This window comes from Ambystoma mexicanum, chromosome 6p, assembly GCF_040938575.1.
Source record: "Ambystoma mexicanum isolate Mex_15411 chromosome 6p, UKY_AmexF1_1, whole genome shotgun sequence".
Taxonomy (NCBI): Eukaryota; Metazoa; Chordata; class Amphibia; order Caudata; family Ambystomatidae; genus Ambystoma; species Ambystoma mexicanum.
The window spans coordinates 1,201,457,577-1,201,473,481 of NC_090935.1; the positions used below are offsets into that span (position 1 = coordinate 1,201,457,577).

General features: G+C 46.9%; 1 protein-coding gene across 3 annotated transcripts in view; it reads right to left on the bottom strand.

The window, feature by feature from the left end:
* The window catches only part of NAA35 (N-alpha-acetyltransferase 35, NatC auxiliary subunit), a 1,572,250-nt gene that overhangs the window by 1,216,743 nt on the left and 339,602 nt on the right, over window positions 1-15,905 (bottom strand). For all 3 annotated transcript variants that reach the window (XM_069625850.1, XM_069625849.1, XM_069625848.1), the window contains exon 10: window positions 10,462-10,545. In XM_069625850.1, coding sequence (XP_069481951.1) covers window positions 10,462-10,545 — 84 coding nt within the window. The remainder of the gene's footprint in view (window positions 1-10,461; window positions 10,546-15,905) is intronic.

Consider the following 15,905-nt stretch of genomic DNA (forward strand, 5'->3'; position numbering starts at 1 on the left):
CCTTTAGAAATTGTATCACCAGTGGTATCTTAAAATAGAAAGTTTCTGGGGGGTGTGGTTTGGAGCCGACTCGAGCAGCAGGGCTCCGTAGAAGCTCCTGGCTGGCCCCATCAACCGAACAACTTTCTACAGTAGTAAGCCTCCATTTTTACCTATACATTCTAGCATGGAGAGAGGAAAGGACGGAGCACATATTGCCTAAATCTTGGGACCGCTAAACTCTGTCATCAACCTGAACTGCAGGTCTGACCTCTCTGAATTTAGCCCGCAGTCCTGAGAGAAAATGGCAGCTGCTCTGTCCCAGAGCTCTTCACCCGTTGGATTGAGAAGGAGCCACACCACCACCTAAGGCCTGCAGGGCTAGCGGCACTCTAGCGGGCGGGAACGCAGCACAATCTTCTTGGAGCACCGCTGAGGCCAGTACAGTAGCAATGATTTCAGCCTCACTGTTGCAGTTATTGAGGTGAAACTGCATCCCCACGGAGAAAAGCTACAGGCACCATCACCCGCCTCTCCACGGTCTGAACACCAACCGCAGCTAGGCCCCCTGGGAGGGTGTGGGGGACCTGGGAAGGGCTCCCGCAGTGAATCCTGACGTACCCTCACCAACCCGTAGATCGGAGGAGCCCAGGAGCTTTCGGGCTGCCTCCTGCAGGAGACGTTTCCCTGAGCATATTCCTGGACGGACCGCCAAGGGTGCATACAGCCAGTGGGGGAGAGAGGAGCACACCCACATCCAGACCCAAGCAGGAGGTGCTTTGGCTGTGCTCAGAGTCGGGCTGCTCCTCTGGGAACTGCCCAAGGATTCCAGTGCACAACAACCTCTCCTCCGTCGGAGTGGAGGGGAGAAGAGCCCTGAGAGGCACACTCTGAGGGCTTGAGACCTCAGCCCCACCCCCCTAAGAAAGCTGGACGGATAATCCGTATCTCCACCTGGCTGGTGAACTGCTGGATTCCGACAACTTTGGGGTATATAAGGGGTTCCTGGCAAAGGCTGCCCCGCCAGAAGCGTGCTTGTCCCCCCGTCCTGATTCACCCTAGAGGAGGATGAGAACACCGCACACAGCGACATTCACCTGTGCCATTCCAACAAGCCGTGTGTGAGGCACCAGGGGGCCCGAACCAGCCCCGGGACGACCAATCCCACCCCACGGGTCAGTGGCACTGTCAAGTGGTAAGCCTTTCACCCGGCGACCCCGCAAACACAAGAGTATCCCTGACCCCCCCAGAACTTGTCCAACACCGGCTCTGTCCCCCAAGACTCCTGGAGTCTAGAATGCTACCCACCAGTCCGATCAGAATAAGCTCCCCCCCAACCCCCCTGCCAAGGAGCGGGTATACATCTCTGGCCCACAGCTGGGGACACCGGGGCCCTGAGGTGGTACCAGCGCCCATCACCAGAGCCACGGCGGCTGGCGGCACCATAGGGGAAGGACATCTCACTGGAGAAGCCAGCAGTGCGGGGGAAACAGTCGAGCAGTAGGTGCCGGAGGCATCAGGGGCAGGAATTGCACACACTCGTTCTCTGGGCTTGCTCCTGGATCGGATCACCCCGGGGGAGAATAAGGCCTCCCACAATATCACGAGCCCAAGAGCTACGGGCCACCGACACACAGTGCCTCCCACTTCCTGGTGCAATCCCCAGGATCGTCCTCAGCCTCCCAGCAGCCCGGATCCAAGCTACAGCGTCCACATCACAACCACCCCAGCACGCGTCAGGCGCAGATAGCTCGCAGCACCTCTCAGGAGAGGGTGCACCCTCCGTCTAGAAGGAACTGCCCCTCCCCGTCAAATGAGGGGTGAACTCACTCTTCAACAATCAACCCATACTCACCGAAAGGCAACAAGGGGGAGATACAGCCAAACACCCCGGCCCACACAAAAGGGTGGAAGCATGTGCACTGCCTCCTTCAAGACCGTAGACCAGATCAGAGCTAGATCTTGTGCACTAGTGGCTCCATCGCACCCACCTCTAATTCCCCCCAAGAAAACCATGGCAAAAAGTGGAAAATCAGAGAAGCAAACAGATATTGCAACGCTTATGAAACCGAAGAAAAACAAACAAAATCCGCCCCCTCCATGAGAGTTATCGCACGCCCCGGACGTCCTGGAATTGGCCCATTCTGCCACAAAATCAAATCTGAAAGACCTACTCTCAGCCCTGACAAAGGAAATCCAGAAAGGTACGGATGTGGTCATGAAGAAAATCTAGACCCTAGACAAGAGGGTGGAAGAGGTAGAGAAACGCACCGGACACAATCGAAAACAACCTTTGTGACCAAGCATTTGAGGTTGAAAGAGGTCTAGCCAGGATGGCAGCCCTAGAAGCCAGATGTGACGCCCTTAAGGCAAAGCAGGAGGATGCGGAAAACCACTTGTGGAGAAACAACATTCGCCTCCGAGGCATCCCTACAGCGGTCACTGACCCAGAGCTGGAAGCCTTTACAGGGGATCTTTTCATATTCATCTGGACTCTCTCAGACAGCTCCCCCTGGAAATCGACCGGGTCCATAGAACAGTCTCGAGGCAAACGTCCTCATCTCCTCCAGACGTCCTAGCCAGGATTCACTTCTTCAAAGTCAAAGAAGAGAATATGAGGGAAGCCAGATCCTTGAAACAGATCATATTCAGAGAAACGACCATCCAATTATACCAAGATCTAGCTAAATCCACCTTGCAGAAGAGGAAAGCATTAAAAAATCTCACAGAATGTCTCTAGGAAAGAAAAGTCCAGTACCGCGCGGCTTCCTAACCACCCAGAATTTCACATGGGAAGGAACCCAAAGGCAAATGCGCTCCCCAAAAACGCAGAGAAATTCATGGGAGCAGGAAGGGAAAGTGGAGACTCGGAAACAGAGGCTCTATCCCAGGGACAGAGTATAAAACCATCGGCTAACACCTGGACAAGAGTCAACAGAAGGCAAAGGGTCCAGGGCCCCTGGAAAACCACCAACCCAGGCTGACCAGGAGTAGCGATGACACCCTGCTACAGGTCAGTTGACCCATCCCATGGCCCTATCCCAGTTACAGCTTTTGACTTCATTTTCCACTGGAAGTCCCGGTGGGAAAGGCCAGGGGGAGGGATCCTAGGTTATCTGGAGGGGCATCACCATTGCTCTCTATTAATTCAAACACAGAAGGTGCAGTACCTCTGACCGTTTCCCTTTGTTCTGTCCCACGATCTGCACGCTAGTCCGCGTTGGCCTCAATATGTTTGGTGATGGGGCTAAGCTCACCCCATTGGGTGAGGCTGGTCCCACTCCTAGAAGTTTCAGGGGGGAGGGGAGGAGGGTAAGGAAGACAGAGTGGGATCTTGATCCTATCCTCCCGAGACACTAAGATTAAGACAACACAAACATACACAGCCATGGCAGTCATACACTATCTTAAGAGGGCACACTGAGACCGAAAGGAGTGACTTCTCCCGAAGCCACTCGGAGCGATATACACCCTAAAGACCCATGGGGTCGAATAACTAAGGCGAAATCCGGATGCTCACGTGGAATGTCCAAGGCCTCAACTTTTCAGGGAAGGGCAGATCAGTTGAAAGCAGGCTAAACACCCTAGCAGGGTACATAGAAATCCTCCAGGAAACACCTGCTCCGAGTGGACGTGCGGCGCATTAGATTTAAAAGATTTAAAAAGTCATATTTCGCCACCTCGGGAAAGAAAAAGAGGGGGGTAGCCATCCTAATTAGCGACAAAGTCCTATTATCAAAAACGATGGTAAAGCAAGATCCAGAGGGCAGATATCTTCTTTTAAAAGTAAATCTCTTTGAACAACCGATTACCATAGCTGCCATTTACAGCCACAATAGCGCCCAAGAAAAATTCCTACTAGACATACTCCCGATCCTTCTAGCGTTTTCAACAGGATTTCTCCTCATAGGGGGAGTCTTTAACTTGGTCCCAGACCCATTATTTGACAAAACTCTTCCCCCCATATAAATCACATTTTACCCGAGCCCTAGCCAACTCAGGGAAACAAACTGTGGAGGCATGGAGCCTAGCTAATGTGGGGACTAGCGACCATACCTTCTACTCTAGCACGCACAAAGGCTTCTCACTGATTAACCCAATTCTGGTCACGGGCACCCTATTCCCCTGTCTAGGGAAAATAGAAATCCATACACGCATAATATCCGACCATGCCCCAGTATTAGCAGACCTACGAATAAGAGGGTCTCCCTATCCCCCACCCCCTGAAATATTGGAAATTAAATGACGCCATTCTATTAGACGAAACCATTAAGGCGGAGGTAGGGGAATCATTGCCCAATTATTTCAAGGAAAACACAACACCAAAAACGGTCATAGAAACAATCTGGGACCCTATGAAACCGGTAGTCAGGGGGACGCTTATAAGTTCCAGCGCAGAGCATAACCGGGTCTCGAAAATCCAAGCATCAAGACTGGAGAGGAAAGTAGTGGCACTGGAGAGGGAGCTAAAAATCTGTAGATCCAGGAAAACTGAAAGAGAACTGAAAAAAGCGGAAATTGCCCTAGATCGCTCAGCTAAATCCATAGCATGTACGAAGCAGTTTTACTATGATAAAAGTAACTAAGCGAACCAAATACTGGCATATAAACTGCAGCGGGTACACAAAAGGAATAATATAGTATGGCTCATTGGGGAGGATGGCAAAACTCGTTTCACGGGCAAGGAAAATATGGACACCCTAGTAGCCCACCACAGCAAGATCATGGCAGGTCCATCAACCCTACCTGAAAAACAATCTCAATATCAAGGGTCCATCAGTACACCTGCCGCAAGACTCCAGTTAGAATCCTTAGAAGCCCCAATATTGGTGGAAGTAGTACCTGAAGCTATTAAATCCCTGAAAAACACAGCATCGGGCCCGGATGTGCTCAAAGCTAAATTTTACAAAACATGTGCACACATACTGGCCCCACGACTCACATCCTTATTTAACTCCTTTCTATACACCGAGAGGATCACCAAATCAATGGGGGAATCTCTCACCATCTTAGTTCACAAGCCAGGGAAACACCTTGAACAATCAGCCCCTTATAGGCCTATAATGTTGATGAACAATGATAGTAAGATTTACTCTAAGGTCCTGGTGTCCAACCCGGAAGCTACCACCCCGGAGCTGGAGACCCGGCCCACTGTGATCCTAAGGATCCCCTCCAATCCAGATGGGACGCTTGGCAGGCTACCCCTGCCAGATCCACTGTCCGGTGCATGCTCATGGAAGTGAGCACTGGCAAGCCCGAGCAGACAGACACTGTTGGGCATAGTTGGAACCCCACGTTGCGGGGTTGGTTATCCAAGTTTAGTTTACTCTATCCAACCCAGATGAAGTTTGATGCCCATTGTTTTCCACACTGTACTACTGGGCTGATGGGCAGAAAAGGTTGTTGCTTACAATACAAAGTGCACCTCCTGCATTGTTTATTCAAATGTATCTCAAAATGCCTGGCGCCGCCTCTTTCCGTTCAATAACACACATCTGGGGAGATGACGCAGATTAGAATTATCACATGGAGTACTAGAAGCCTTGGCACATACATGCGCAGTAACAAGGTCAAGTCATAACTCCAGCAAAAGAAGGTTTTGATAGCCCTCCTGCAGAAGACTCACCTGACGGGGAAGGAGCAAGATGCATTAGCTAAATATTGGGGTGTCACTGTATATAGGGCCCATACTCCAAATATGCCAGGGGGGTCCTCACATTGGTGGCCGGCACTTTACCCGTTCAGTTTTTGAGCTGCGATATGGACACCGAAGGAAGATATGTCATTCTTAAGGGGTATATATACAATGTGGCAATAGCCATAGATCACGCGTATTTCCCTAATCATGCTATACCAGTGTACATACAAACATTTACTGCTCGTATTATTCCTTGCAGAGATGCCTTCCTGATATAGGGCTGAGATTTTCATTGCGCGTGCGACACGGCTAGAGACCGGTCCACTCTGCTTAAGGCTCAAACCTCCCCAGCGACAAGGGCCCTTAAAGCAGTGCTTACAGAACTCGCCCTAACAGACATATGGCAGGAGCTTCACCCAGAACTGAGAGAATACTACTATTACTCCTCCCTGCATGACCTTCACACGAGGCTAGATTATTTTTTCGTGAGCACAGAACACCTACAGAACTTTACTAGTGCAGAGTACATGGCCCGCAGTGTGTCAGAATCCTACCCCCTCATTGTATCATGGACCATTGAGGCGCGGCGATCCCCGGTCGACACATGGCGCATGCCTACTGACACATTGCTTGATCTGGCCTTTAAGCAACTCAGAGAAACACTGACACTTTTCCTTGAGGATAAGATTAGTAGTGTGGAGAGATGTGGGACAGTCTGGGAGACTCTGAAAGTTGTCATTTGGGGTGAAGGTATGGCAGGAGCAGGTGGTGTTCGGAAACAACTGAAAATGGGAGTTTGAGGCCCTGGAGAACATGGTGAGGGAACTAGAAACAGCACAACCCACAGGGGAAGTCACTGCGAATGCCCTTCATGAGCCCCGCACAGAACATCAAACTACTTGGGAACGATTATCCAGGTTTGATTATGCGACCAACACAGCGCGCACACACGCAGAGGAAGATAATTTGCCGCAGAACACCCCAAAACACCAGTCGCCTTACTGAAAGATGAATGTGGGGAATCATGGAGGGCGCATTTGGTAATAAATTATATATTCACCACTTATTACGTTACACTAAATAGCCACAGCACCAGCATCCCAGCAGGTGAAATAGAGGAAGCTTTTCCAGAAAATACACTCCCTACGCTTACTACCACTCAACGAGACCTCTTGGACCAACCCTTCAGCCTACAAGAACTAGAAAGCGCAATCATCGCATCTGCCTCAGGGAAAGCTCCTGGTAGCGACGGTCTACCTGCCGAGTTTTACAAAACATACCAAAGCACAGTAGCCCTGACACTTCTAAAAGTCTTTGAGGAGACCTGGGAGGCTTCGAGACACGATGAGGGAAACCTGGATAGTTCCCATTCTTAAACCAGGGAAGCCCGCAGAAATGTGCAATTCGTACAGGCTTAGCCATGCTAAATTGTGATGTAAAACTGCGAACGACAATGCTGGCTACCAGACTCCGACAATGCATATCGACACGAATACATCCAGACCAAACCGGATATGTTCCAGAGCGTAATACTACCTTGAACCTCCGCAGGCTACAATATGTCATCGAGCAGACAAATAGCCACACAGAACACTATGTGGTAGCATCATTAGATGCAGTTAAAGCTTTTGATTCGGTTTATTGGGAATGGATCGAAGCTGCGTTAAAAAGTTTTTGTTTTGTGACTCACTTTAGACGATGGGACAAGATATTTTACACTTCCCCAACGGCTAGAGTCAGAAGAGGACGGTATATTTCTAGACAATGGGACATTCAGAGAAGGACCTGCCTGGGGTGTCCTCTTTCCCCAATGCTTTATATTCTAGTGTTGGAACCCATAGCTATAAACCTCAGGCAGGAGTACCTTGACGCTGGGATACGCATAGGCGATTCCACACAACTGCTTTCCTTATATGCCGATGTTCTACTTTACTTATGCCAACATCACCATAACCTCCCTTTAATATTCAAAATATTGGACAATTTTGCAAGATACTCTGGGATTACATTTAATAAGCAGAAATCGTGCCTATTCCCGCTAGCACTGCTAAATGATATTAAGCTTACCTGGACATTAGATTGGGGATTGAAGTGGGAACATGACTCATTCCGGTACCTGGGTATAAAGATAACGCACATCCACGAATGCACTCATACCCTAAATACACAGAGCGGTGGAGAGAATCCGTAAATCTATGGTATTCTGGACCAAGCATCCTTCTTTAGGGAATTAGAAACCATGCTTAGAGCATTTCTGTGGGGACCCAAGAGACGCAGACTGTCTTCAGCAATGTTGACACTCCCCCTAGAACAAGGTGGTGTACAGTTACCCAACCTTGAATACTACTATTTGGCGGCACAACTTAGCTTTGCTGCCAAGTGGCTAGCTGACAAACCCAATACCGAACACACTTTGCTGATGCGTCCAGCGCGATTACGTGATGCTCTGTGGCATCCCTTAAGCAAGCAGACACCACACCCGTTATTGCTGACACTAGGCAGGCAGATTTGGCAACGGACCACGAAAATTCTACGTCTTACATGCCTGTACAACCCACATGGATCTTTACTGGTTAATACACTATCAGCAGGAACTGAAGGCGGTACAGTCCTGGGAGGATGTTGGCATTGCAATATGGGGGGACATGTATGAAAATGGCGCTTATAGAGAATTCCTAGACCTCATGCAAAAGGAGGGTCTCCCGAGAGGGCAGTTCCTAAGGTACATATAGATTACTAAGTTTGCTAAACGCGCCTGGCCTAACTGGCCGAAGGAACGACAACCACACACGCTCCTTACACTCATGTATGCATTAGAAGATGGATGGAGGCCGGTGTCCCGAATATACAAGGTCTTGGTTGACAGTACGAACATGGACCAGTCAAAGCTCAGGGCCAAATGGGAGGAGGACCTGGGGGAGGAGTTTAGGGATAAGCAGTGGCAATGGGCGCTTGGTTTGGCAAGTGTGGCTCACGCAATGCTAGATTTCGACCCCTGCAGGTTAATGTTCTTCATCGTACGTACTTGACCCCGGCTAAGGTTGCTAAATTTAATAAAGCTACAGCTTCCACTTGCCCTAGCCATGGATGCGACCAGGTTGCTGCTCACATAATGCATACATTTTGGGAATGTGTCTATGTGCAACAGTTTTGGAATAGAATTAAAGGTACTTGTGAATGTGCAGGGATCACCAGATACAAATGGACACCACAGGAATGTATGCTAGGCATGTATGCTAGAAATAGTAAACATAAGCATATTACTAGGTTCATGGATTTGGTTTGTATACTGGGCAAAAGGTGTGTAGCCATGACCTGGAAATCGAATAAGGGCCCAAAATATGAAATATGGCTAAAAGAAATGCAGCGCTGGTGCACGGCAGAGACAACAGCCTGGGGACGTGCTATAGATGTGTACGGGGTGGAGGTGGTGCTCCTCTGAGGCCTGGAAAGCGTTGGTTCATGCTGGTCTCTACCCGTTGATGACAAACCGCCGTAAATTGTAGCCGAGTTGGATGCAGCATGCATTGACCATTATAAACCTTATTTTTTGGTGGTAGACCGCCCTGTATGCCCTTTTCTCTTACCCAGACTGTAACTTTCAGTGTTAATGTCCCATATGTCGTGTGAAGCAAATTTACCTGGAAGCGGCAGGAATAAGCAGCACATATACAAGACTGGTTGGACACTACTTCTTCTGGGTTGATTTCTTTTTCAGTCTTCCAACCCCCCCCCCATCCTGGTTACCCTCTCTCCTCCTCTGTTTCTTCTTTCCCTGTTCTCACAGCTTTAATAATTGGCTTGTTGTACTCTGCAATGTAATTGATAATTGAAAAGACATCTTATACCTGTATTTGAAATGCCAATAAACAAATAAAAATAAAGTAAATCTACGACCGTGTACATGTGGCATTTACATTTGGAGGAAACAGCATAAAGACATGTCTGGTGATACATTTAGCTGTGAGATTGTCGTGAAAAGGCATCTGCAGGTGCAAACACTGGCATTGATGCTGTATCCTTTGTTATCAAGTCAGAAAACTAAAAATATGTTCCTAATAAGAGCTCATGAATCTATGCCTCTTACTACATACATATGTATCCTTTGGTCTCTGTACACTTTGCCATTATTTTGAACTGTTGATTCAAAGGCTGTTATTAATCGAAAGTTGTGATTTGGAAGAAAGCAACAATTTCATAACAGCACACCCAAGGATTGACAAGGATTGAATTAAAGGAAAGGTTAGATAGTACAGACTCTAAAGAGAAAATCAGTTGTTCCAGACAGAAATAGTGAAGCAACATCTAACTCATACTTGCGTCAGATATGTCACTTTAGTAACAGAAGGTTGGTTTGCAGGGCATGTTTCTTTTTCAATCATCCCACAAATGTAAGAAAGGCCCAAGTACAAACTTGTCACAACCTTTCTGAAAACACAGAGTTATGCTTCACTTAATTGGCCTCGTCCAATTGCTACCCTTTCTTAACATACAACAATCTGTTGACAACTACTGAGTGGGGGGATAAAGTTATAGCAAAAGGTGTGGTAACTCTGGGGGAAAGGTGAAGAAAGAGGATGATAGGTGGCTAGGTGCCAGATGGCCACATTCAATCCTGGAACCCCTTAGTAACTAGCACACCATCCCTTATGTTGCCCAGAAATTGAGTTGTTTGTGTTGCCAGATCACTGGAATGCTTTTCAAATAGCTTGGAAGTGTACTTTAGTGGAAAGCATATTTAAAACCTCAACCCTCACATAATGCAGAGATTTATCAAGGTTTACACACAAATTGAAATAAAATCAATAGTAAAAGCCCATGCAGCCAAGAATTAGGTGCCTTACCTCTTTTTTGGTAAAAGCTATGAGTACGGTCAGTAACACACGTGTGAACTTCACTCTGTTGTACACTGCTAGGCACTGCTGATGCTGCAATGAAAGAAAAAACGTGTTATTAGAATCCGCTTGAAAGATCTTTAAAATGAAATGTCCCTAAAGGGCTGATATGAATGACAGCTACCAGTACAATTATAAAGCATTATGCCACAGACGTCATGAAGGCCGGGTTAGTCCTTGCAACAAAAAAAACAGAAGCATAATTTGACTGAGTAATCTGTCTGTGACGCCTGTCTTGATAACTCAATGTGCAGTGCTCAGGATGAATATTACAATTGCCGCTCCCCGACAGTGAACTTGGCTGTACCACAGCAAGCTGAACAAAACAGCAGCCTCCCTATTTTCTTTTAACACAAACCAGATTTAATGTACAAAACATGTTGCCCACCACAAAATACAAATTAATTCATCAAAGAAAATAAAAGATAAAAAAGGTAGGAGAGATGCAATGTATTTTTATTTCGTTGTTGTTGCAAAGAAGACTACTGTGTCAACTAGAGGGAAATATATAAAATCCCCATCACCATGTATATATACAGAGGAGGTTGCTCAGTGTGGGGACTACTGTAATCCTAGTCCCCAGCTCCCTTTACAGAGCAAAATAACATTTTCCAAAAAGGAAAGCAAGGGTGCATATGCACACACTGCCTGTCCCTGCTTCACCCCTAATGCCCACATCTGTCAATTATTTTCCATCCACTCAGCCAAAACCTAATGGATAGCTAAATTGGGACGCTTGCAAGAAATGTATGTTGACAAAAGCACAATGTGTGGTTACATATAGAATAACTGGGAATATGTTTTTATTTTTGGTGTTCACAAGAGTTACATTTAGGATCATGAAAAAAAACATTTTTAGTAGCCATCACGTGCTCACAGCATCGGTGAGCTTCAGACTCTGGGTTCGTCGTAACCTTGTACACTGTTCCACAAGCAAAAGGTTGTCCTTCGTTCTTGCCCGTTCTTTCTCACAAAGCTGTATAGTTTTCACCTCAATCAAGAGATCTTTCTACCTTCCTTAAGAGGAATAAAGAACCTTGCACATTCTGGATGTGTGTCAAGCTCTGAAATCTGGCGAGCACTTTATCACTTAATGGGGCTCCTCACCTAGCAGATGGGCTTCCACAACCTCCATAATGAGGTGGATTATGTCTTGCCTTCTGGCTTGCTAAGAGATGTAGAACATTCCTGCCCCCAAGTCTTCCATGCTCATGATATGAATGCTAAGGCAGCCTATGCTGCATTTTAAGGACCTGTTCCATTGGACATATGTTGGGCTTCCCTGCTGACCTTACATAATCCTTGGGCGCTAGCCTCCAGTTCTAGTGCGGATACCTAATTTGGCTAGTCGTTTCTTAAGACCTTTCTGGATAGGCTTGGTCTAGCCTTCCTCTGAATTAATTTTATACTTTAACATACATGTTAAAGGTTGTTTTTTTCCAATTTTGAATGTGCTATGTTTGTTTTTTACTTTACATTTATGTGCTGTACGTAATCGTCCTGTTTGAAAAACCTGGCTTTAGGGTTGTCTTAGCCTGGGTATTTTTTTAACACAGTTTTTATGAGAATGATTTCTCTTTTCTCTAAAATAAAAATGTTTGTTCTAATGAATTAGCTAGCCATTGTGTCATATCACCATTTTTCGCTAAATGATAAAATAGATCTGTTTTTCCTCATTTATCATGAAATATTGTTGTATAGCATGGAAGAACATTATGCCTTTCCTCTCCGGGTGATGGCTGAGCTTTTGGCAGAAGAGAAGAGAACCTGTTCCAAAAGCTATTACAATAGGTGTGCTCTGTGTAGGGAGCTTGAGCAGCTACACACATGCTGAAAGACAAATGTGGTTTAACAAGTGGTTTATTTAATATTGAGTCAGGGTAGGGGTTACACCGACCGCCATGGGGATCTAAGGACATCTCTGAATATGAATAGGAAGTTCCATATGACATCAAAGTAAGGGATGGGTCAAACAAAATGTGGGATATTTCACCAGAGTCCACATCTTCAGTGCCATTCGCCCAAAGCATCAAGTTAATATCTAATTTTCCAAGTTCTTGTCCCTTAGGGGTAACCCTTGTCTACAAAACAATGTTCCAAAGGTGTGGCTAAAAGAAAGTTCCAAAACTATGCTTAACAAGTCCATAGCCTCCAGGCTAATCCTTATAATCCTTATGCCAAAACACTTATGTTCCAATTCTTGGCTAAAAGAAGAAATCACAACATATGTTACAATGTCCAGCTCTATTCCATAACAAAAAAGAAAGTTTCTCATGGGAAGGCTCTTCCAGGGTTTACTCCAGTCTGGACCCTTGTTGGCCTTACTGCTTTAAATCTGTCCTTTTAGACCCATCTGCGTTCTTCAGTACTTTCACATCAGCCCTTTCGTTCTGTAACCTGCATGTCTCAGCACTCCTCGCTGTAGAGTTGAGTTTTATCACATACTTCTGGTACTTACCTGTACCGGATAGGTCTCTCCAAGCCCTAGCGTGAAGGACCAGACATTTACAGACCACTGATTAGCTCCCCAGACAAATATTCCCCACATCAGATTGCTCTATATACTTTTTTAAAAACATTTTATTGAATTTTAATAACAAAGTAACTTTCAGACTCATATATAGTTGCATAACAATATACAGCCGATTGTGTCTGTGCATTCCTCCCTCCTAACCACCCCAACACCCACACCCCGGCCTATTCCACATACATAGTTCTGTAGTATGCATACAGCTGTTCTAAATATATACAATGTCTCTAGTCCAACTGTGACAGAGCATTGGTCAACTTTTGGCTGTCACTGTGCGCCAAGGCCATCAATTATTGCACCATCTGTTTCCAGGAATCCAAGTTTATGTTTTGTTCATCTTGGCCACGACGGACCACCTCCTGCCACACTGTGGTTTCAGCCTGCATCCATTTTTGGAGGTCCCTCCACCACATGTCCACCTCCGGGCCCTTGTGCAGTTTCCAACCCATTGCTATTCTCTGTTGGGGCAGTACGTATGCTAGATCTTTCAACTTACTAACATGTCTTGCCTGCTTCGAGCAAGCGAAACATGCCAAGCATACAGGCTATGGGAAAACTTGTGTCTAATGTTACAACTGCCTTAGCTAGGACCTGGGTTATCTCTTTCCAGTATTGTCAGATCATCGTAAATGCCCAGAACAAATGTACCAAGTCTGCATTGATCAATCCACATTTTGGGCAGGTCTGTTCTGTTGCCTTGCTGAATTTAACGATCTTTGGGGTTAAATCTGGCCTATGAGTTACTGAATAAACTGAAGCTTTGCATTTCTGGAGACTTTTGTGGTAAGCTAACACTCCACCCCAGACTGCATCTGTCGATTGTTCCTGCAAGTCTGATTCCCTTCTACGCCTGGTCTTCACAAGCATATCCCCCTGCCGTGACATGAATAACTCAAATTCTCGACACTGCATGCCCACCCTCTGAAATATCGTGAAGTGTTTATATTATCCCATCTTCCTGTAGTTCCCGGTCTGTTCCTAGCCATCTCTGCTTTATTCTGGTGAGGAGTAAAGCGTGGATTATGTGCTGTCCTTCGTGTATTCCTGTTTCTGATGTGAGTGTGCTGAAGTCCATCGGTCTACCATCTTGTAGTGCATCTCCCACCGTTGCTACCCGCATGGGCTCCCAATACTTCCTCACAATTAGTCTGAGTTGTAGATCCTCCACCTTTAGTGTAACCAATGTAATCTGGGGGGAGAAGGGTCACTCTTCCTCCAAAAATGGCAAGCCTCGCACCATATTGTCCTACCTAGCGTGAGCAGCAGCAGTAGTCTTGGGACGCGCGTCGCCACAGTCCATATCACCACCCTCAAGAAAAATGGGGTGCATGCTGGATGTAGTAACAGTGTCCTGGGTCTGTTCCTCGGTCAGCCAGTTAGTGACGAATTGCATTTGGCACACCACAAAATATACTTCGAAATTGGGCACTCTTCTCTTTTTTATTTAAATTTTATTGGCATTTTGCAAGGAATTAAGCAGGTGGCATAGCCCCATGGCTGACCATTGCAACTTCAACTATTCCCCCCTCCCCCTCTCCCCTACCCTCATCCCACACCCTCTCAAGCCTCCCAAGATGAGGATTCCGGGCTCCGGAAAAGTCACAACTTGCCTATTAGGCGGTACTTTGCTTAGTGTTCATCATTGTCTCTCTGGTGCTTGGTTCCGTGCATGATGGTGTTTCTCAAACAGTCACTTAACTATTTTTTCTCCCTTGTGCTTGATTGTCACTCCCCTCCCCCTTGATTACCCCTCCTTCCTTTCCTTTCCCCTCCAACCTTGTCCCCGCCGTCGCCACACTCACTTCCATTTTTGGGCCTTAAATTTCAAGGTCTCAATGTACATCCTATCCCCACGATTGCTTCATCCCATCCCAACCTGTTCGAAATGTGCCCGGCTCATCGTTGACCATCGCAGTCAATTTGTCCATAAGGAATATGTGTTTCAGTTTGTTCTGCCAATCATTTTTGCTTGGGGTTACCGGGCTCTTCCATTTGTTGTGCCAAGGCAACCCCTCCCCGCCCGTAGCATCGTTTCCCACATCCTTGGGTATCCCAGTCCCTTGGTGGGAGGCTGAGTAGCATAGTTAGTGGGTCATGCGCGAGTAGTTCCACAGTGACCTCTTCCATTCATCCCCTCAAGTCCTTCCAATATCTTTGTTTTTGCGGGCAGTGCCACCACATGTGACCCCTAGTACTCACCTGGCCGCATCCCCTCAGGCACTTCGGTGAGACCTGCGCAAACATCTTCGATAAATTTAGCGGGTCTCGGTGCCATCCCTGTAGGACTTTTAGATTGTGTTCCCCGTCTGCTGTGAATAGGTTTCCATGGAAGGCTAGTTTATGGACCTTCTTCCACACCACCTCGGCACGGACCTCCCCCGCCAGTTCATTCTCCTTTCTGTGAGGTTGTTAGTGTTCAATATGTTATACAATTTAGACACCATGCCCCTCCTAGAGTCTGTTGAATCTATTGCTTTCTCGAAAGGGAGTGAACAGTGTTGCAAGCTTTTTCTCCCATTTTTGCTCACATACAATGCCATTCAGCCGGAGATAATCAAATATGGAGATCATTCCGGGGCCCAGGACCTCCACCACTTCCTCATATGACAAAAAAAATCTCCTTCCCTGAACAGTTGGCCCATCCACTCCATGTCTTTGTCTGACCAATACTGCGCGTTTCAGAACCCCCAGTTTCCCAGCCTGATTACCGGGCCCCACAGGGATATCAATGGGGAGGGCCATGTCGTGAAGTGATCAGTGTGCTTCCCCTTCCTCCAAATGGCCCGGAGTACCCCTATGGTCCGGTGGTGTAATAGTCTGCTCGGGATGGTTTTTCATGGTGCCAACAGGAGGTCCCGCACTG